The sequence below is a fragment of the Enhydra lutris genome, unplaced genomic scaffold (assembly GCF_002288905.1).
Source record: "Enhydra lutris kenyoni isolate GAN:26980312 unplaced genomic scaffold, ASM228890v2 scaffoldscaffold4, whole genome shotgun sequence".
NCBI classification, from domain to species: domain Eukaryota; kingdom Metazoa; phylum Chordata; class Mammalia; order Carnivora; family Mustelidae; genus Enhydra; species Enhydra lutris.
The window spans coordinates 10428699-10449807 of NW_019154088.1; the positions used below are offsets into that span (position 1 = coordinate 10428699).

A 21109-nucleotide genomic window follows, 5' to 3' on the forward strand; every position below is an offset into this window, starting at 1 on the left:
GTGTGATCTCTGTCTGTCAAATAAATAAATAAAATCTTAAAAAAAAAAAAAGGTAAGGCCTTAGAAGAACTGATGTTTCATAGGATCTATGCATTTGTACTTCTTATATTTTCATGTTGCCCTCTATCATAGAGATTCTTTTGTTTTATAGTCTCAGCATCTTGTTAGATGAGAACGTTGGTTGATTTGCAGCCTTTCCAACACCTCTACCAAATTTTGATTTTTGCTGGTGTGATAGGGTAAAAGACAGTGTCAAGATGGTTTTCATTTGCATTTCTCTTATTCTGACATTATGTACATTTTTATAGGTGTTTGGTTTTCCTATGTTTTATCTATTTTTTGATACAGTACAGGACTGCAAATATGTTTTCTTTTTTAGGATTTTCCTAATTTTTCTCTACTGTAGGAGTACAATATATAATATATATAGCATACAAAATATATTAATCAACTGTTTATATTATGGTAAGCCTTCCATCAGCAGTAGACTGTCAGTATTTAAGTTTTTGAGGAGTCAGAAGTTACATGTGGATTTTCACCTGTGTGTGCAGTGAGGGGAAGTCAAGGTCCTAATAATCCCTGAGTTGCTCAGGGGTCAACTGTAATTCGATTAAAATGAGATCTTTCTTTCTGTTTCTTCCTCTCCTCTCCTTTTTTCTCCTCTTCCCTCCTCTACTCTCCTTTTGTTTTCTTTCTGAGAGATTGCAGGGGAAGGGGCAGAGGGAGGGGTAGAGGGAGAGAGAATCCCAAGCAGTCTCACAACCCTTCAGAGGTTGTGGAAGTCTTCAGAGAGTTGAGGAATACATTTTGGGGATAACATGATTATTCTTGTATTTATAACAAAACAAATATTCTCTTGATTGAAAAGTGTTTTGTTTGTTTTTTTGTTGCAGGCTGGGAAGGCCACTGTGACTATGTGGTGACTACAGTTATCTTACCACTGAGTTTCCCACTGGAATCATGGAGGAGAAACAGCAGATTATATTGGCTAATCAAGATGGTGGAACAGTGGCAGGAGCAGCACCTACCTTTTTTGTCATCCTAAAACAGCCAGGAAATGGCAAAACTGATCAAGGAATTTTGGTTACTAATCGGGATGCCTGTGCTTTGGCTAGCAGTGTGTCATCACCAGGAAAATCTAAAGGGAAGATTTGTCTTCCAGCTGATTGTACTGTGGGAGGAATCACTGTCACTCTGGATAACAATAGTATGTGGAATGAATTCTATCATCGAAGCACAGAGATGATTCTGACCAAGCAGGGAAGACGCATGTTTCCATACTGTCGTTACTGGATAACAGGTTTAGATTCAAATATGAAGTATATCCTTGTCATGGATATATCTCCTGTGGATAACCATCGTTATAAGTGGAATGGTCGCTGGTGGGAACCAAGTGGGAAGGCTGAGCCCCATGTTTTGGGGAGGGTTTTTATTCATCCAGAATCTCCTTCCACAGGTCATTATTGGATGCATCAACCAGTATCTTTCTATAAACTCAAACTTACCAACAATACATTGGACCAAGAAGGGCATATCATCTTGCACTCTATGCATCGGTACCTGCCGAGGCTTCATTTGGTGCCTGCAGAAAAGGCTACTGAAGTAATACAGTTAAATGGCCCTGGTGTCCACACTTTTACCTTTCCACAGACGGAATTCTTTGCAGTAACAGCTTACCAGAACATTCAGATTACCCAGCTGAAAATAGATTACAATCCATTTGCTAAAGGCTTCCGGGATGATGGGCTGAATAGTAAACCCCAGAGAGATGGAAAGCAAAAGAACAGCTCTGACCAGGAAGGGAATAGTGTTCCCAGTTCTCCTGGTCAGCGGGTCCGTCTTACAGAAGGTGAGGGGTCAGAGATACAGCTAACTGATTCAGATTCTTTATCAAGGGGTCATGAAACGTCAGGCAAGTGTTTGGAGAAGCCTTCTCTTAGTATAAAACGGGACTTTCTTGGTTTCATGGATATTGATTCAACTCTTGGTGAAGTTCCTCAATTGAAACAAGAAGTTTCCGAAAGGTAGGTAATATAATAGCCTTTCTGTTCTTAGAGATAAAAGGAAAAATTTGGATTAATACATTGGTTGTGTGGACTACTGACTTAAGCCAGTATCAAATATACCACAGTTCAGATCATGACTGAAACAGTTGAGGCACAGAAGTAAACTTACACAAAGTAAACTTTTTTTTTTTTTAAAGATTTTATTTATTTATTTATTTGACAGAGAGAGAGAGAGAGAGAGATCACAAGTAGACGGAGAGGCAGGCAGAGAGAGAGAGAGAGAGAGAGAGGGAAGCAGGTTCCCTGCTGAGCAGAGAACCCGATGCGGGACTCGATCCCAGGACCCTGAGATCATGACCTGAGCCGAAGGCAGCGGCTTAACCCACTGAGCCACCCAGGCGCCCCAGTAAACTTTTATCTATTTCAGAATTTAACGCTCTGTGGACAGCTAATATCCACAAGTTGACTACAAAATAAGCTGAAAAGCCTTATACGTTAAAATAGCATCATGTGCTGTTGTTTTTTTATTTGAACTTGCAATACTTCCTTTTTTTTAATTGAAGACTTGATTTTTTTAGAGCAGTTTTAGGTTCACAGCAAAATTGAGAGGAAGGTGTAGGGATTTCCCACATACCCTCTACTGACACGTTTGCATCCCCCACTATCAGCACCCCCCACAAAAGTAATATATTTGTTGCAGGTTATAAACCATTGATACATCATAATCATCCAAAGTTATAGATTACATTAGGGTTCATTTTTAGTGCTTTATATTCTATGAATTTGGGCAAGTAATGATCTGTATGTACCATTATAATATCACATAGTATTTTCATTGCCTAAAAATCCTCTGCTCTGTTAATCCTTCCCTTCCCTCCCAACCTCTGGCAACTTGTCATCTTTTTATTGTCTCTCAAGCTTTGCCTTGTCCAGACTGTCGTATAGTTGGAATCATACTGTATGTAACCTTTTCACATTGATTTCTTTCACTTAGTAGTATGTATTCAAGTTTCCTTCCTGTCTTCTCATGATTTGGTAGCACATTTCTTTTTAGTGCTAAGTAGTACTCCATTGTCTAAATGTACCAGTTTGTTTATCCATTCACCTACTAAAGGGCATCTTGGTTGCTTCCAAGTTTTGGCAATTATGAATAAAGCTCCCATAAACATTCATGTCAGTTTTTCAGATTGAGTAGGTACCAAGGAGCGTGATTGCTAAATCGTATGGTAGGAGTATGTTAGATTGGTAAAAAATTTCCAAATTGTCTTTTAAAGTGGCTGTGCTGTTTTGCATTCCAAGCAGTAGTGAATGAGACTTGCTGTTGTTCTGCCATCTCCTCAGCATTTGATGTTGTCAGTTTTCTGGATTTTGGCAATTCTGATAGGTGTATAGTAGTATCTTGTTATTTTAATTTGTAATTCCCTGATGGCAGGCAATGTGGAGCCTCTTTTCATGCACTTAATTGCTGTCTGTATGTTTTCTTTGGTGAAGTGTCTGTTAAGGTCTGTAGTTCTTTTTTTTTTTTTTCTTTTTTTTTGGTTAAGGTTTTATTTACTTAGCACATAAGTTTGGGGAGGGACAAAAGGAGAGGGAGAGAGAAACTCTCAAGCAGGCTCTGCTCTAAGCACAGAGTCCAGAGTCCAGAGCCGGATGTGGAGCTTGATCACACAACCTTGAGATCATGAGGTGAGCTGAAATCAAGAGTTGGCTGCTTAACTGAGTCACTGAGGTACCCCTGTGGTCCATTTTTAAATTATACTTTTTCTGGGAGTCCTGCATCAGGCTCCTTGCTCGGCAGGGAGCCTGCTTCTCCCTCTGCCTCTGTCTGCCATTCTGTCTGCCTGTGCTCGCTCTCTCGCCCTCTCTCTTTCTGATAAATTAAAAAAAAAAATTATACTTTTTCTTAAGTTTTAAGAGGTTTTTTTGTTTGTTTTTGTTTTTTTTTTTAGTATTTTGGAACAGCAGTCCTCTATCAGATATGGCTCTTGCAGGTATTTTCTCCTAGTCTGTGGCTTCTCTTCTCATTCTCTTGATACTGTCTTTCACAGAGCAGTTTATTTTTATGAAGTTCAGCCTGTGAGTTATTTCTTTCATGGATCTTGCCTTTGGTGCTGTATTTAAAAAGTCCATACTTATGACATGTAGGCTTCCTCCTGTGCTCTCTTCTAGGACTTATGGTTTAGTGTTTCACATTTCAGTTTATTACCCATTTTGATCCATTTGTTTTTTTTTGTGAAGGGTGGAAGGGGTGTGTCTAGATTTAGTTTTTTGCATGTGGATGTCCTGCCATTCCAGTACCAGTTGTTGAGAAGATGATCTTTGCTCTGTTGTATTGTCTTTTGCTCCTTTATCAAAGATCAGGTGACTGTATTTATGGGGGGCTATTTCTGGCCTGTCTGGTCTGTTCCACTGACCTATGTGTTTATTCTTTCACAAATACCACACTGTGTTGGTTACTTTATAATAAGCTTGGAGTGGGGGAGTATCAGCCCTCCAACTTTGTACTCCTCCCTCTTTTTTTTTTTTTTTTAAAGATTTTTATTTATTTATTTGACAGCTATATATAGAGAGAGCACAAGTAGGCAGAGAGGCAGACAGAGAGAGAGAGGGAGAAGCAGGCTTCCTGCCGAGCAGGGAACCCCATGTGGGACTGGATTCCAGGACCCTGGGACTATGACCTGAGCCAGGGAAGACGCTTAACTGACTGAGCCACCCAGGCGCCCTTCCTTCCTCCTTTAATATTGTGTTGGGTGTTGGCTATTCTGGGTCTTTTCCTTCTTCATATAACGTTAGAATCAGAATCAGTTTATCAGTATCCACAAATAACTTGGTGGGATTTTAGTTGTGGTTGCATTGAACCTTTAGATCAACTTGGGAAGAACTGCCAGCTTGACTATATTGATTGTGTGCATCTGTGAACGTGGAATCTCTTTCTATTTAGCTTTTTATTTATTTTTTTGGTTTTACTCAAATTCAAGTTAGTTAATATGGTGTATTATTTTCAGAGTAGAATCTAGTGACTCATCAGTTGCATATAACACCCAGTGCTCATTATATCAAGGGTCCTCCTTAATACCCATCACCCAGTTACCCTATCCCCCACTCATATCTTGTCCAGCAACCCTCAGTGTGTTTCCTGTAAGTTAAAAGTTTCTTATGATTTGCCTCCCTCTGTTTTTATCTCATTTTATCTTTCCTTCCCCTGTGTTCATCAGTTTTGTTTCTTAAATTTCACCTATGAGTGAAATCATATGGTATTTGTCTTTCTCTGACTGATTTATTTCACCTAGCTTAATTCTTAGTTCCATATATGTCATTGTAAATGGCAAGATTTTGTTCTTTTTTATGGCTGAGTAATACTCCAGGGTGTGTGTGTGTATCAATCACATCTTTATCTGTTTAGCTCTTTAATTTCTTTTATCTGAGTGTTATCACTTGCCTCATGTAGATCTTGTATTTGTGGGGGGGGGCTGTTTTTTTTTTTTTAATTTCTTTTGAGCTCCGTTCGCAGTGTGGTGCCTGAACACATGGCCCCAAGATCAAGAGTTGTATGCTCTACTGACTGAGCCAGCCAGGTGCCCAATCTTGTACGTATTTTGTTAGATTTATACTTAGGCATTTCATTTTTTTGGGTAATAATGTACATAGTATTGTGTGTTTTTTTAAAAAAAATTTATTTATTTATTTGACAGTGAGAGATCACAAGTAGGCAGAGCAGCAGGCGTAGAGAGAGTAGGGGGGAAACAGGCTCCCCGCTGAGCAGAGAAGCCTGATGCGGGGCTCGATATTAGGACCCTGAGATCATGACCTAAGTCCAAACCAAGAGTCGTCTGCTTAATCAACTGAGCCACCTAGGCACCCCTATATATTTGATTAATTTGTATACTCTTCTTTTTCTTCTTCTTCTTCTTTTTTTTTTAAGCCTGGCTCGAGGCTTACTGATTTTTTTTTTTTTAAGTTACTATTTTTAAGTAATCTGTGCACCCAGTGTGAGACTCAAACCCACAACCCCGAGATCAGAAGTCACATGTTTTACCTACTGAGTCAGTAAGCTGCCTCTAGAGGCTTATTGATTTTATTGATCTTTTCAGAGTAGGAGCTTTTGGCTATTTCTGTTTGTTCAGGTCAGTTAGGCCCTGGTTAACTACTTTCTCTAGAGGTGAGTCCTCATTGTTACTTCCCCCTGTGCTCCCGGTACTCCCACCTGTGAGGGGATATCTACTGTGAGAACCTGGTCTAGCTTCTGGGGATAAAGCTCATAAAAAGTGTGGGAGTTCTTCTTTTTCAGGTCAGTTAGGCCCTGGTTAACTACTTTCTCTAGACGTGAGTCCTCATTGTTACTTTCCTCTGTGCTCCTGGTACTCCTGCCTGTGAGGGGATATCTACTGTGAGAACCTGGTCTAGCTTCCGGGGATAAAGCTCATAAAAAGTGTGGGAGTTCTTTTTTGTACTGGAGTTTTTAACTTACAGACTTATTCACACTGAGCCTCTAGCAATTTGTCGGTTTTGATTCAGGTTTTTCTACCCTGGCTGGCACTGGTTCCTGAGTTGGTTTTTACTTATTAGTCTCTGCCGCACTAAAGCCATGACTCCCTGTATTCACCTGTCTGTCTCAGTAGTTTGCACTGTGTCTTCACCTCTCCACCTCTTAGAGATCCAAGAAGAGTTGATTTTTCAGTCTGTTTAGCCTTTTACTTGTTTAGGATACAGTGGCAACTTCCAGGCTTCTTACATGTGGAACTAAAAATCAGAAACTTGCCTCATTTGGAATGTTAGAAAACAAGTGTAGCAGAACTAAATCCCAGCCCAGTACTTTTCCTTTTCTTTCTCACTTAATTCATATCCCCATTAACAATTACTGTTCTTCGTGTTTGAAATCCCCATGCTTATGAGTTTCCCTTGACTTGTTTATGGACAAAATAGTGCTTTATTTTTTCTAAATGTGGTTTTTAGAGTGAGTGCTCTTTTCAATTTTTGCTTATCACTATAGTATTTTTTTATAGTTCTAACTAGTGAATGCCATCTATAATAACTGGTTTTCCAACCACAGTCTAATCATCTTAATTACCCAACACAATTAAAAAGAATTTTTGAACAGTTCACTATCAGTATTTTTATGCACATTATAATGAAGAATTTATTTTTATTATGTTTATTTTTTAAAAAGATTTATTTTTAGACTGTGAGAGTGTGTGTGTGCTTGTGAGCCTGAGTGAGGGTTGGACAGAGGGAGAAGGAGAGAATCCTCAAGCAGACTACCTGCTGAGGGTGGGGGTGTCCCTTATATGGGCATCTTGATCCCAGGACCCTGAGATCATGACCTGAGTGGAAATCAAGAGTATCATGGCGGATGTTTAGGTGACTGAGCCACACAGGCGCCCCCGAGAATTTATTTTTAAAATTACTTTGGAGGCCCGGGTAAGAAGGAGTTTGTTAGCTGAAAGGGTCAGGTGTATTTGTTATAGACAGTAGTTTTTCGGTGTACGTGGTCAAGCTTCTTCTCTTACTGGATCAAGAAAATGGTTCCGACTTACAAATTCATAATCTGTCGCTGAAAGGAAAAAATAAATAACAACTTGAAGTGCATGCTCCAAGAAACAGCATTATTTTCAGTTGTGAAAACAGTGTTTAGCTGTATGCAAACTTTGTCTCCAAATGCTTGTTTGGGAGCTCAGATTATTTTAGGCAGGTGTTGGCTAATCTGGCCTGCAGCCTGTTTTGTATGGACATAAGAATATGTAAGAAGGGACTATATGGGGCTGCCTGGGTGGCTCGGTGGGTTAGGCCTCTGCTTTCAGCTCAGGTCATGATCTCAGGGTCCTGGGATCAAGTCCCGCATCAGGCTCTCTGCTAGGCGGGGAGCCTGCTTCCTCCTCTCTCTTTCTCTACTTGTGATCTCTCTGTCAAATAAATAAAATCTTTAAAAAAAAAAAAAAGGAAAAGGACTATATGAGGCCTGCAAAGCCTTAAGTATTTACTAATGTTTCTCTCTACACAAAAAGTTTGCCAGTCTACTGTTTGTTGATTTTAGTTTTTTTTTTTAATCATGCATATATATTTTTTAAATTTTATTCTTTGTCTATTCTGTGCTTAATCCACTGAAATAGATTACATCCTATCATTCCATTTTGTTTCAGTTAATATCCTTAGTGTGTTCTTTATTTGTGAATTTAGTGACCACTATCTAGGCTTTGTTACATATGCTGTTTTTTGACCATCTCCTACTAATTTAAACTCTTTTTTATTTCTTGGTCTTTATTATACCATTTACCTGGTTCTCCTAACTCCTCATACTTCCTTTTATTTCCCAGCTGTCTTCATTGGTTCCTTCTAATGTATTCAGCCATTTATTAAATAATGGTATTTCCAGGTATTCTGTTCTTACGGTCTTATTCTTGATTTTGTCTTCTGTTTTCATGTAATATTGATTATTTACTTTTATTTTTTTTTTTTATTTTAAGATTTTATTTATTTATTTGACAGAGGGAACACAGGAAGGGGCAGTGGAAGAGGGAGAATCAGGCTTCCCACTGTGCTGGGAGCCCGATGTGGGGCTGGATCCCAGCACCCTGGGATCATGACGTGAGCTGAAGGCATACGCTTAAGCACTGAGCCACCCAGGTGCCCAATATTGATTATTTTGAAAGCCAATAGTATGTCTAGCTTAGATTTGATTTCTTAGCTCCACACCTTTAAATTATCCTGACTCCTGGAATTTTACCTGTGGTGTACATTGTAATTGCCAACTCCAACTAATTTTTTCATCTTTTTTTTTTTTTTTAAGATTTTATTTATTTATTTGACAGAGAAAGATCACAAGTAGGCAGAGAGCCCGGCAGAGAGAGAGGGGGAAGCATGCTCCCTGCTGAGCAGAGAACCCGATGCGGGGCTCGATTCCAGGACTCTGCGATCATGACCTGAGCTGAAGGCAAAGGCTTAACCCACTTAGCCACCCAGGTTCCCCCCCATTTTTTCATCTTAAAACTTTTCTGGGTAGCCTGGGTGGCACAGTCTGTTAAGTGTCTGCCTTCGGCTCAGGTCATGATCCCAGGGTCCTGGGATTGAGTCCCGAGTTGGGCTCCTTTCTTAGCAGGGAGCCTGCTTCTCCCTTGGCCTGCTGCTCTCCCTGCTTGTGCACTCTCTCTCCCTCCTTCTCTCTCCCTGACAAATAAACTCTAACCAAAGAAAAATCTACTTTTCTATTAGCTATTAGTCTTTCACATTGGAAATCTGTACATTATTTTTGCCTCCCTCCACAAATCCAACATTGTTCTGTTGATGGATATTTAGATTGTTTCTAGTTTTGACTGTTAGTAATAAAGCTACTATGAATATTCTTGAAAATGACTTCGGGTAGACATGTGCATTAATCTTTGTTATATATCTGGAAGTAGAATTGCTGGGGCATAGCATTGCTGTATTTTAGTTTTAGTAGATATGTAATGCTAGAATTTTTCAAAATGATTTTACCAGTTATACACTTCTACCAACAATCCTGTTACTTCCACATCTTTGTCAACACATAGTCTTTTTTTTTTGTTGTTTTTATCTGCTTTGGTTTCACAAATTTTTGAGGCAGCTAATTTCGTTACTGGATCACTGCTTATTTTGTGTAAGTTGAAATTTGTATCTTTTTATCTTTGTGCTCCCTCTTTTATAAGTTTGCTTTCTTTTTTTTAGGTAATTGTAGTTTTAGAGGGCAGAATTAATCCAATACCCTCTTTGATGTGACTGACGTTTAAACATTGGACAAAAAATTCTTCATATCCTGCCAAGAGTTGTGTTCTCCTTTATTTAGGCATTAACTAAACATGACTGACCATCTTCTGTTTTCAGTACTTTTCTGAGCCCCAACCAAAATAACTCTTGCCTTAATGATATTACTACCTTCTACATAATTTAAACCTCAACTTTCACAGATCCTTCAACTTTTCCGTGTGTGGCATAGTTTTAAATTTTTTTTTTACATTTGATTGGCTAATTGAACACTGTGTATTCCTTGTGTATACCTGGAATTAATTGTGTATACCTGGAATCACTGGTACATGTATTTTTTTCCCCAAGAAACGGGAAAAGGTAGGACCCTGGGATCATGGCCTGAGCCGAAGGTGTTTATTACCTTTTTCCCCCACGTCAGAATGCAAGAAGTGAGAATGACATTATTATAGAGAAGAACCACTCTGACCTAATAGGAAAGAAAAGATTAAGTTACAAATACCAAATTAGAAATGTATGAAGTGGTTTTGCAAAACAGTGCTCTGTAGTCTAGAATCCTTTTTTAATCTCAACAGTGAACATCCTATGTTAGGCATTTTCAGAGGGCAGTGTTGATATCCATAAAATGAATTTAATCAGGCCTCTTGATGGACCTTGACATTGTTTCAGTTGTTTGGCCATGACAAATAATGTAGCAGTGAAATTTCTCATGCACATATTCTTGGACACTTTTCCAAATACAAGGATCAGTTCATAGGAATGGAACTGCATGAATCAAAGGGTATACAGGTTTTAAAATTTGATTAATTGCCTAATTCAGTAACAAAAGTTTAAAGCCACTTTTATCTCCAGCCTTAGTGTATGAGCCTACTGATTTCTGTACTCTTTTGCTAACATGGTGGTCCAAAACACCCATTCCCACTGTATACCATCTTGACTGGTTTCCCAGTTGCTTTTTTCTCCCCTGCAGTCTATACTCTACTTAGCAGACTGAATGTTCTTTGAAAAATGTGAATTAGATTACCTCATTCTTCTCTTAAAACCCTTCAGTGGCTTATTATTATACTTTAAAGGCTGCTTGTCTTACCTCTTTGGACTTAATCTTGTACCATACTTTCCTGAGTATGCTGCACTTCAGCCACCTCTGTTCACCCCTTTTCCTTTAATACTTACTTCCTTTTGCTTTTTTTTTTTTTTAAAGATTTTATTTATTTATTTGATGGAGAGCACAAGCAGGGGGAGCAGGAGAGAGAGAAGCAGGCTCCCTGTTGAGCAAGGAGCCCAGTGTGGGGCTCGATCCTGGGACTCTGGGATCATGATCTGAGTTGAAGGTGGACACTTAACCCACTGAACCATTCAGGCACCCATTCCCTTTGCTTTTAATACCTTAGGTGTTTCTGCATATTATTTTACCTTTGGTAAAACCCCCTCATCTTCCAGGTCTAGTTTCATACTTATTTTTTAAAATCCATTACCTTATTTTTAGTGAATTTCTCTGTTTTGGTCTTTCAGGGTTTTTATGGCATTCATCAGCTATCATCTTACTGGGTTGGCTAGTATATATTCTGCTTTTCTTACTAGCTTATAAGCTTTTTGAGAGTAAGGATCTTGTTTTACCTAGTACTGATTGCTCAGCCCTTGAGTGATATTCTGTAGGTAGTTAATAAATACTTGAATTTGTGTAGTTTAACCAAAACCTGAATAATGTCAGTGAAATGAAACTTCTGGAATATTAGAAATACCATTTATGAACACTCATTTGATATTTCATTACTTTGAGTAATTAGCAGTAAATCTTTAACTTGTCATTTAATTTGTTAATGTTCCTATTTAAGGTTATGATATATTTCAGTATAGTTTTAGGGGAGAGTATTTTACCCTTCGGAAGTTAGAGTTTCTTATTAGTGAGAGATGGTGCTTTTATATTATCCTCTTTCCAGGATCTTTAGTTTCTTTCTACTTCCTACCATTTCTTTCTTTCTTTTCTTTCTTTCTTTCTTTTTCTTTCTTTCTTTCTTTCTTTCTTTCTTTCTTTCTTTCTTTTTTTAAAGACACGACAAAGTTTTTTCTTCGTTGTCTTTTTCCATTATTATTTACTCCCCTTTCCCTTCTTTTATTTATAATCAGTGTTGTTGAATGATTAATCTCCACCCATTGCTTGAGTTACCTCACTTACTTCTTTCTTAATATCCCCTGCAGTCTGCCTTTCCTGGTCATATTATGTACTTGTCCTCTTGAAGGTCATGTTTAAAGCACTTAACAGGTTGATCAGCCTGTTTATGTCCTTATTACCAGTATTCTGACATTACTTGGCAAATAAAACCCTTCATTTCTCTTTAGATAATACTATCCTTATCCTTCTTTGCTCTTTAGAACATTATCTTTTCAGCCCTCAAGTTGGGTATTTTAAAAAATTATTCTTCTTATTCTGTTTACACCGTTACTTTTAGTGCATCTTGTGATTCTAACTATCTTATGTGGTAACTTCCAAAGGACACAATTTTTAGATTTTTTTTTTTTTAAGATTTTATTTGAGAGAGAGAGAGAGCACAAGAGCTAGAGAGAGAGAACACGTGCATTGGGGAGAGGGAGAAGCACACTCCCTGCAGAGCAGGGAGCCAGATGCGGGGCTCTATTGCAGGACCCTGCGATCATGACCTGAGCTGAAGGCAGATGCTTAACTGACTGAGCCATCCAGGTGCCCCCCATTTTTAGATCTTTTCCAGCTCAATTAATTTATTTATATCAGACCATCATAGTTTCTTTTGAGGCTAAAAACGTGGGAATCATCCTTGATGATACTGTTAATCTCTATTGTCCTGCTCTGCCACATCTTACTGGTTCTTCTCTGGTATTTAAGAATTGTGCCCTTATTCTTAAAACCCCTCTTGTTCAGATTCCTATGAATTTATTCCTGAGTTATCTGTTATTTTTCTCTCTTTAGTTTCTCCTGCATTGTGCAACCAAATTTATCTTTTTAACACTTTTTTTTTTAAGATTTTATTTATTTTTGTGAGAGAGAGAGAGCGAGCACACATGGAAAGAGGGAGCGGCAGAGTGAGAAGCAGACTCCTCACTGAGCAGGGAGCCCGATGAGGGACTTGATCCCAGGAGTCTGGGATCATGACCTGAGCCTAAGGCAGATCTTAACCAATTGAGCCACCCAGGTGCCCATATATTTAGCTTTAGTGTAAGTTCTCACATGGTTTTATCAACTTGTTCTTTTACCATCAGTGAATAAGAATTGAGGTTGCTCAACATCCCTGCCAGAACTTTATTCTTTTTAATTTTAGCTGTTCTGGTGACTGTGTAGTGGCAAAGTATTGTGGGTTTTTATTTTTATTTTAAACTTTTTTTTTTTTTAATTTATTTGAGAGAGCGAGTGAATGAGAGCATAAGCAGGGTGAAGGGCAGAGGGAGAAGCAGACTCCCTACTGAGCAAGGAGCCTGATGTGGGACTTGATCCCTGGACTCTGGCATGATGACCAGAGCCGAAGGCAGATGCTTAACCGACTGAGCCACCCAGGCGTCCCTCTTTTGGGTTTTTTAAAGTTGCGGTAAAATATACATAACATGAAGCTTACCATTTTAACTTAACATTTTTAAGTGTACAGTTGAGTGGCATTAAGTACATTTTACAGTTTTTTGTAACCATCTCTACTATCCATTTCTAGATATTTTCTTCATCCTAAATGGATACTTTATACCCATTAAGTGGTAACTCTTTGTCTCTGCTCCTGGTAACTTCTGTTCTATTTTTTGCCTGTATTTTACTTATTCTAGATAACCTCATACAAATGAAATCATTTGTCTGGCTTATACCACATAGCATAATGTCTTTAGAGTATATCCATGTTGCAGCATGTACCATTGCTTGATTCCTTTTTGTGACTGAATAATATTCCATTGTGTATATATACCACATTTTATTTTTCGATTCATCTGTTGGTGGGCACTTGGGTTCCTTCTACCTTCTACCTTTTGACTGTTGTGGATAATGTTGCTGTGAACATTGTATTTAAGTATCTCTCAGAGACTCTACTTTCAGTTATTCCGGTTATTTTTCCAGAAGTGGAATATCTGGGTCTTGTGGTAATTCTATTTTTAATTTTTTGAGGAACCGCCCTACTGTTTTTCATAGTTCCTGAACACTTTTACATTCTCACCCACTGCACAAGGGTCCAGTTTCTCCATATCCTTGCCAACAGTTGTTACTATTATTGTTTTTTTGATGGTCATTTAGTGGGTATTAAGTATCACTGTGGTTTTGGTTTCTATTTCCCTTGTGAATAGTGATGTTGAACATCTTTTCATGTTTTTATTGGCCATTTGTTTATTTTCTTTGGACAGAAATGTCTTTTTAAGTCCTTTGCCCATTTTCGAATTGTTTTTTTGTTGTTGTTGAGTTGTGACAGTTTTTTATAATAGATGTTACTCTATTATTAAATAATTTGCAAATAGTTTTCTTTTTTGTGTGAGTTGACTCTGATAGCGTCCTTCGTTGTACAAAAGCAAGCTTTTAATTTTTTCTTTTCTTTTTTTTTTTTTTAAGATTTCATTTATTTATTTGATAGATCACAAGTAGGCAGACAGGCAGGCCTGGTGGGGGGGGAGCAGGCCCCTCGCTGAGGAGGGAGGCCAATGCGGGGCTCGATCCCAGGACCCTGGGATCATGACCTGAGCCCAAGGCAGAGGCTTTAACCCACTGAGCCACCCAGGTGCTCCCAGAGTTAATTTTTTTTTTTTTTTTTAAAGATTTTATTTATTTATTTGACAGAGAGAAATCACAAGTAGGCAGAGAGGCAGGCAGAGAGAGAGGAGGAAGCAGGCTCCCTGCTGAGCAGAAAGCCCGATGTGGGGCTCGAACCCAGGACCTGGGATCATGACCTGAGCCGAAGGCAGCGGCTTAACCCACTGAGCCACCCAGGCGCCCCCCAGAGTTAATTTTTTAAAGGTAACTGAATACTGTTATTCTGTGTTTAATTCTTTGGGGTCTACTGATTGCCTTAAAAAAAAAAAAAAAAAAAAAAAAAAAAAGTAAAAGTAGTACTATTTTGTTTCAACTCCAGCTGATAGAGTCTGCAATTGAGTTCTGACACTAACCGCTGAGTTAGTGTCAGACTCCACAAGTATGAGGGCATGGTCCCTGAGAAGACTGCCCCTACTTAAGATGCCAGCCTCAAGTGAGGTCTCCAGGCCACCTGGACTTCTTACCAAGTGGCTATGAATTCATAGGTTCCCATGAACACCCTCAGGTTTTCTTACTCACTAGAATATCTTAAGAGAACTCAGGAAAGGACTATATTTATGAGAGCAGTTTTATTATAAAGGATACAGGTTAGAATCATGAATCATCCAGATGAAGAGACACGTGTGAAGTCAGGAGGGTCTCGAATGGAAAGCCTCCATGCCTTTTCCCTAGGAGACATACAGGGTATGTCACTCTCCTGGCATATTGGTGTGTTCACCAGGTAAGAAGCTCCATCAAGTTCTGGTGTCCACTTTTAGTTGAGGTTTCATTAAGTAGGTGAGATTGATTAAATCTTTGGTTAAGTGATTGAATTTAAATCTCCAGCGCTCTACTGCCTCCCCACAAGGCTGCTTTGTAGTCCCAGTCCTCTAATCACAGAGTTGGTCTTTCTAGTGCCTGACCCCCATCATGAAGCTATCTAGTAACTCACTGTTGTTACCTCATTAGCATAATCTTAGATGTGCTCCAGTGGCTCATGAATAGCAAAGACATTTCTATCACTCAGGAATTTCCAGTATATATACATAATTTAAAAAACTTAAATAAAACCACATGCTGAAAAATATACTCTCTCTTACTTCACTCCTCTTCACCCCCTATATTTCTTCCTAGAGGAAATTTGTTTTTACACTTATAATCATTTCTTGTGATATTTGCCTTTGTCTAAATCATATACAGTGCCAGCTAATTACCATTTTTACATGTTATCCAAATCTTTCAGTTGTTATTCTTCCCTCATCAGTATAGTGTCACAAAAATAAATACCCATTTTTAATGTTATGATACAAATTTTCTATACTCTTGAGCCAAGTGGTATACTGTAACACATTTCCTTGTATTCTTTTGTTTTTTAGTAATTATTGCCATATATTTTTTTTCCTTAGTTTTCTGTATGCCTAGTGTTAATTCTTTTCAAATTCTTCAGTTAAACCTGGAATTTCTCGGTTTATTCACACACGTACTTTAAAGTAAAAATGTTTTGTCTCTTCTGAACATTGTCTTCAGTTGCTCTTTATCTTCCTTTGCTAATCTGAACTGGTTGTTTTCTAAGACCATACAAAGCTGCCTTGGGATTTCATTTTGCTGTCATCCTGCTGACTCTACACTTTGTCTTTCCCTTATGTAGGTCCTCCTGTTTCCTATATTTTAAGCTGTCTGAGTTGCTTTGTGTTCTCTTTTTGTCAAGTACATCTTTCAGTAGTTTCTTCAGAAATGATGTATGGAACATAGAATTTTAGGATATTTAAATAAAATCACTTCTGAGGAGGGGTGCCTCTGTGGCTTAGTTAAGCACCTGCCTTTGGCTCAGGTCAGGATCCCAGGGTCTTCGATCTAGCCCTGCATTGGGCTCCCTGTGCGGGTCTGCTTCTCCCTCTCCTTCAGTGCTTGACTGTACGCACTCTCTCTTTCTCTTTCTCAAGTAAGTAAATAAAATCACTTCTGATGGAAATAGTAGTGTCCTTTCAACCTGCGTCACCCCTTTCAGCCTTTAATTTTCTTCTTGCATGGTGAAAAATAACTTTGTTACAGGTTTCCTCATATGTTAAAAATTTATTTGGTTGGGTATCTTTGCTTGAAAATGTGTTTTGTGTGTGTGTGTGTGTATGTGTGTTTAAGTAAGCTCTATGCTGGATGACGTAGGGCTTGAACTGATAACCCAGCGGTCAAGAGTCGCATACTCTGCTGACTGAGCCAGCCAGCTGCCCTCATTTTTGAGGAGTTTGATGCCCTTATGATTGCTGGTCGTTTGAAGCTCTTTACATCTCTTGCTGATCCCTTATATTACAAAATTTCACAGTGATGAACTTTGATGTGGTTTTCATTTTTGTGTTGTATTTTTTCAATCAGGAAATTCATGTTCCTTAGGTGTAGGAATGTATTTAGTACTATTCTGGTAAATTTTCCACTTAAGGTTTTCTATTAGATGAATTGGATGTTCTATTTCCTGGATTGGTTATTTTACATAGTCCTTTTTTTTTTCTTCTGTCATTGTCTTTTGCTTTACTTTACATGAGGTTTCCTTGATTTAACTTCTGACTTACTGAATTTTTTTTTTTAAGATTTATTTATTTATTTATTTATTTGACAGACAGAGATCACAAGTAGGCAGAGAGGCAGGCAGAGGGAAGCAGGCTCCCCGCTGAGCAGAGAGCCCCATGTGGGGCTCGATCCCAGGACCCTGAGATCATGACCCGAGCTGAAGGCAGAGGCTTTAACCCACTGAGCCACCCAGGCGCCCCTGACTTACTGAAATTTTTATTGTAGCTATCAGATTTCATTTTCTGAGAGCCCTTTGTTTTCTTTTGCATTGTACATTCCCATTTTCGAATGGATTTCGTTTTTTCTTTCCTCCCTCCCCCTCTCTCTTTCTCTCCTTTCTCTCTCTTTTTTCTTTCTTTCTTTTTTTCTCAAGTACCCATTTCATGGAGGCCATTATGTAATGGCTTCTTCTAAGGGGCATCTGTAATATCTGTATACATCTTCACAGTAGTGTTTATGAGGTTAAAAACATTATATTGTCTACTTGTCTGTCTCCTGTACTGGTCTGTAAATTCTCTGAGTGTAGGGACTGTACTGTACTGTATTTTGGTAATCCCTTGCCCAAGAAAATATACTGGCACATTGTAGATGCTCGGTAAATGTTGACTGAATGTGTTTATCTGTAGGACTTAATGTTTTTATTTTTAAAAAGATTTATTTATTTATTTTAAAAATATTTTATTTATTTATTTGACAGAGAGAGATCACAAGTAGGCAGAAAGAGAGAGGGAAGCAGGCTCTCTGCTGAGTGGAGAGCCTGACACAGGACTCTGTCCCAGGACCGCTGAGATCATCTGAGCTGAAGGCAGAGGCTTAACCCACTGAGCCACCCTTGTGCCCCTAAAAAAGATTTAATTAGTTTGTCAGAGAGGAAGAGTGCACACAAGCAGGGGTTGCTGCAGGCTGAGGGAAGCAGGCTCCCTGCTGAGCAAGGAGCCCAGCCCGTTGGTGGACTCATCCCAGAAACCTGAGATCATGACCCAAGCCCAAGGCAGATGCTTACCCGACTGAGCCACCCAGGCATCCTGAACTTAAACCTTTTAAAATGTGTTTCAAATGCATTGATAATGTACTATCAGCAAAAAAGTAATCCTTTTCTTTAAGTTGTACAAATTGTTTTGCTTGTATTCTTGCTTAAATAATCTTTCACCTCATTTATTTGGATGGAGACTTCTTAGAACTAGAAACTTCAGGGTTGTGTGCAAAATCCTCCCGCCAAGACAAATTTTCATGCTTTATGCATAAAGTTATTTTTGGAAGATAAGGAGAGATACTTTTTGAGAACCTTTCTAAGAGCAAGTTTAATTCTTCAGGAAAATGTGAAAGCAATTATTGCAGTAGCAGCCAAGATCTAGCTTTATGAAATTCTCAGCTACTGAACACAAATTGAGGTCATGTGGCTAAATGAAAAGAAGATACAGATTTTTTCCTACATTTTGGAAGTTAATGTCTTGAAATGTGAAGATAACGAGAGAACTTTCATTCCTCAGTTACTTGATACAGAATGGTATTTATGAGCTTGTATAAAAAACTGACATTATGGGGGCACCTGGATGGCTCAGTGGGTTAAGCAGCTGCCTTCCGCTCAGGTCATGATCTCAGGGTCCTGGGATCGAGTGCCTCATCGGGCTCTCTGCTCAGCAGGGTGCCTGCTTCCCTCTCTCTCTCTCTCTCTCTGCCTGCCTCTCCGTCTACTTGTGATCTCTGTCAAATAAATAAATAAAATCTTAAAAAAACAAAACAAAACTGACATTATGGGACAGGGACAAAGAGCACTTGTTTTGCCTAACCTTTTAATGGTTTTTAGTCATTCTGACAGATGTGATATTGTTATGGTTTTGATTGCATATCCCTGATGATAAGTGATGTTGAACATCTTTTCATGTGTCTGTTGGGGATCTGTAGGTCTTCTTTGGAAAAATGTTCATGTCTTCTGCCCCCCCCCCTTTTTATTAAGATTTTATTTATGTATTTGAGAGTGAGAGAAAGCACGAGAAGGGGGAAGGTCAGAGAGAAGCAGACTCCCTGCTGAGCAGGGAACCTGATGTGGGACTCCATCCTGGGACTCCAGGACCATGACCTGAGCTGAAGGCAGTCGCTTAACCAACTGAGCCACCCAGGCGCCCCTCTTCTTCCTATTTTTAATTGGATTATTTATTGGTGTTGAGTTAAGTCTTTATATATTTTGGGTATTAACCCTTACTGGGGTTATTTCCAATTATCTATCTCATTTCCAATTATCTTCTCCTGTTCAGTAGGTTGTCTTTTATTTTGTTGATGATTTCCTTTGCTCTGCAAAAGTTCTTTATTTTGGTATAGTCCCAATAGTTTTTTTTTGCTTTTGTTTCCCTTACCAAAGGACACTTACCTAGAAAAAAATGTTTCATTGGCTAATGACAAAGAGATAACTTATGCCCCGGTATTCTTCTAGGAATTTTATGGTTTCAGGTCTCACGTTTAGGTCTTTAAGCTGTTTTGAGTTTACTTTTATATATGGTGTAAGAAAGTGGTCCAAGAAATAAGTGTTGGTGAGGATGTCGAGAAAAAAGGAACTATCCGCACTGTTGATGGGAATGTAGACTAGTGCAGCTACTGTGGAAAGCAGTGTGGAGTTCCCCAAAAAATTAAAAACAGGATTACATATCTAGTAATTCCCGTACTGGATATTTACCCAAAGAAAATGAAAACTCTAATTTGAAAAGATATATGCACCCCTGTGTTTATTGCTGCATTATTTACAATAGCTTAGATGTAGAAGCAACTTAGGTTGCTCCCTATGGTATTTATTTTCCTCTGATTGACTTATTTCACTTAGCGTTATACCCTTTAGGTCCATCCATGTTGTTTGGAAATGGCAAGATTTCATTTTTTATAGCTGGGTAAATTTCCATTTCCATATATCACATCTTCTTTAGCCATTGTTCTATGGATGCACAGGTAGGTTGAATAAAGCTGTTTCAGAAAACATAAAGAAAAAGCTATTTTTTAAGTGAAATTTTTGAAAGGGGGAACTTGTTTTTGCTTGTCACATTTAAGTCTGTAATCCATCTTGGCTTAGTTCTTGTGTATGGTGTGAGGATGAAGGTCAAGGCTCATACATTTCCATGCAAGATATCTAGTGGCTATGATCATTTATTTGAAAGACTATTTTCTCCATTAAAATGTATCATGTTTTGGAAAATCAGGTGTCTATATGTATAGTTGGGTCTACTTTTGGACTAAGTTTTCCATTTATTTATTCTTTTGCCGGTACCATTCAGTTTTGATGACATTGGATATAATAATTCTTGGAATCCAGTATTGTAATCCTCTAACTTCTGATACTGTATAGAAATACAATTGATATTTATATATTGATTTTGTATCTTATTGCCTTGCTGAATTCGCTTACTGGTTTGTAACTCCTTTGGATTTTCTCCATATGCAATTGTGTTGTCTGTGAACAAAGTTAGTGTAAGGGCTGGAAATGTTGTACCAGCTTTGTGTTTGTGGGATAAATATTGCTGGGTTATAACAACACCCTTTTTAATATTGTTATATTCAACTTGCTAATATTTTGTTGAGGGTTTTTAGATGTAAATTCATGATGAATTATTTTTAGTTTTATTTATGATCTGTTGGTTTCATTCAAGCTAATGCTTTCTTAAACAAGTTATAGACTGTTGCATTCTCCTGCATTTTTCTGGAATTGTGCAAGATTAGTATTTTTTCATTATGTGTTTGATAGACTTCATCAGGGAAGCCTTGGAGTTTTCTTTGTTGGCAGGTTTCAAATCACAAATTCAGTTTCTCTGGTTCTGTTTCATTGTTTTAGTTTTCCTCTTATCTTTATTTCCTTCTTTCTACTTAGTTTTGCTTTAATATGCCTATTTTAGAATAGGGCTTGACAGACTAAGACCTGTGAACCATACCTAGCTTGCCATTTGTTTTACATGGCCTGCAAACTAAAAATGATTTTTATATTTTTAAATGGGTAGGGAAAAAGAACAAAAGAAGAGTAATATGTTGTCACTTGTGACTATATAGTATTCAAATTACATGGTCCATTTGTTGGAATAGAGTTATGTTCATTTGTTTATGTATTGTCTGTGCTGCT

General features: G+C 38.3%; 1 protein-coding gene across 5 annotated transcripts in view; it reads left to right on the forward strand.

The window, feature by feature from the left end:
• LOC111158227 (MGA, MAX dimerization protein) overlaps positions 1-21109 on the forward strand; it is a 103554-nt gene that overhangs the window by 6110 nt on the left and 76335 nt on the right. For all 5 annotated transcript variants that reach the window (XM_022520152.1, XM_022520166.1, XM_022520155.1 and 2 more), the window contains exon 2: positions 894-2024. In XM_022520152.1, coding sequence (XP_022375860.1) covers positions 961-2024 — 1064 coding nt within the window. In that variant the 5' untranslated portion in view covers positions 894-960. The remainder of the gene's footprint in view (positions 1-893; positions 2025-21109) is intronic.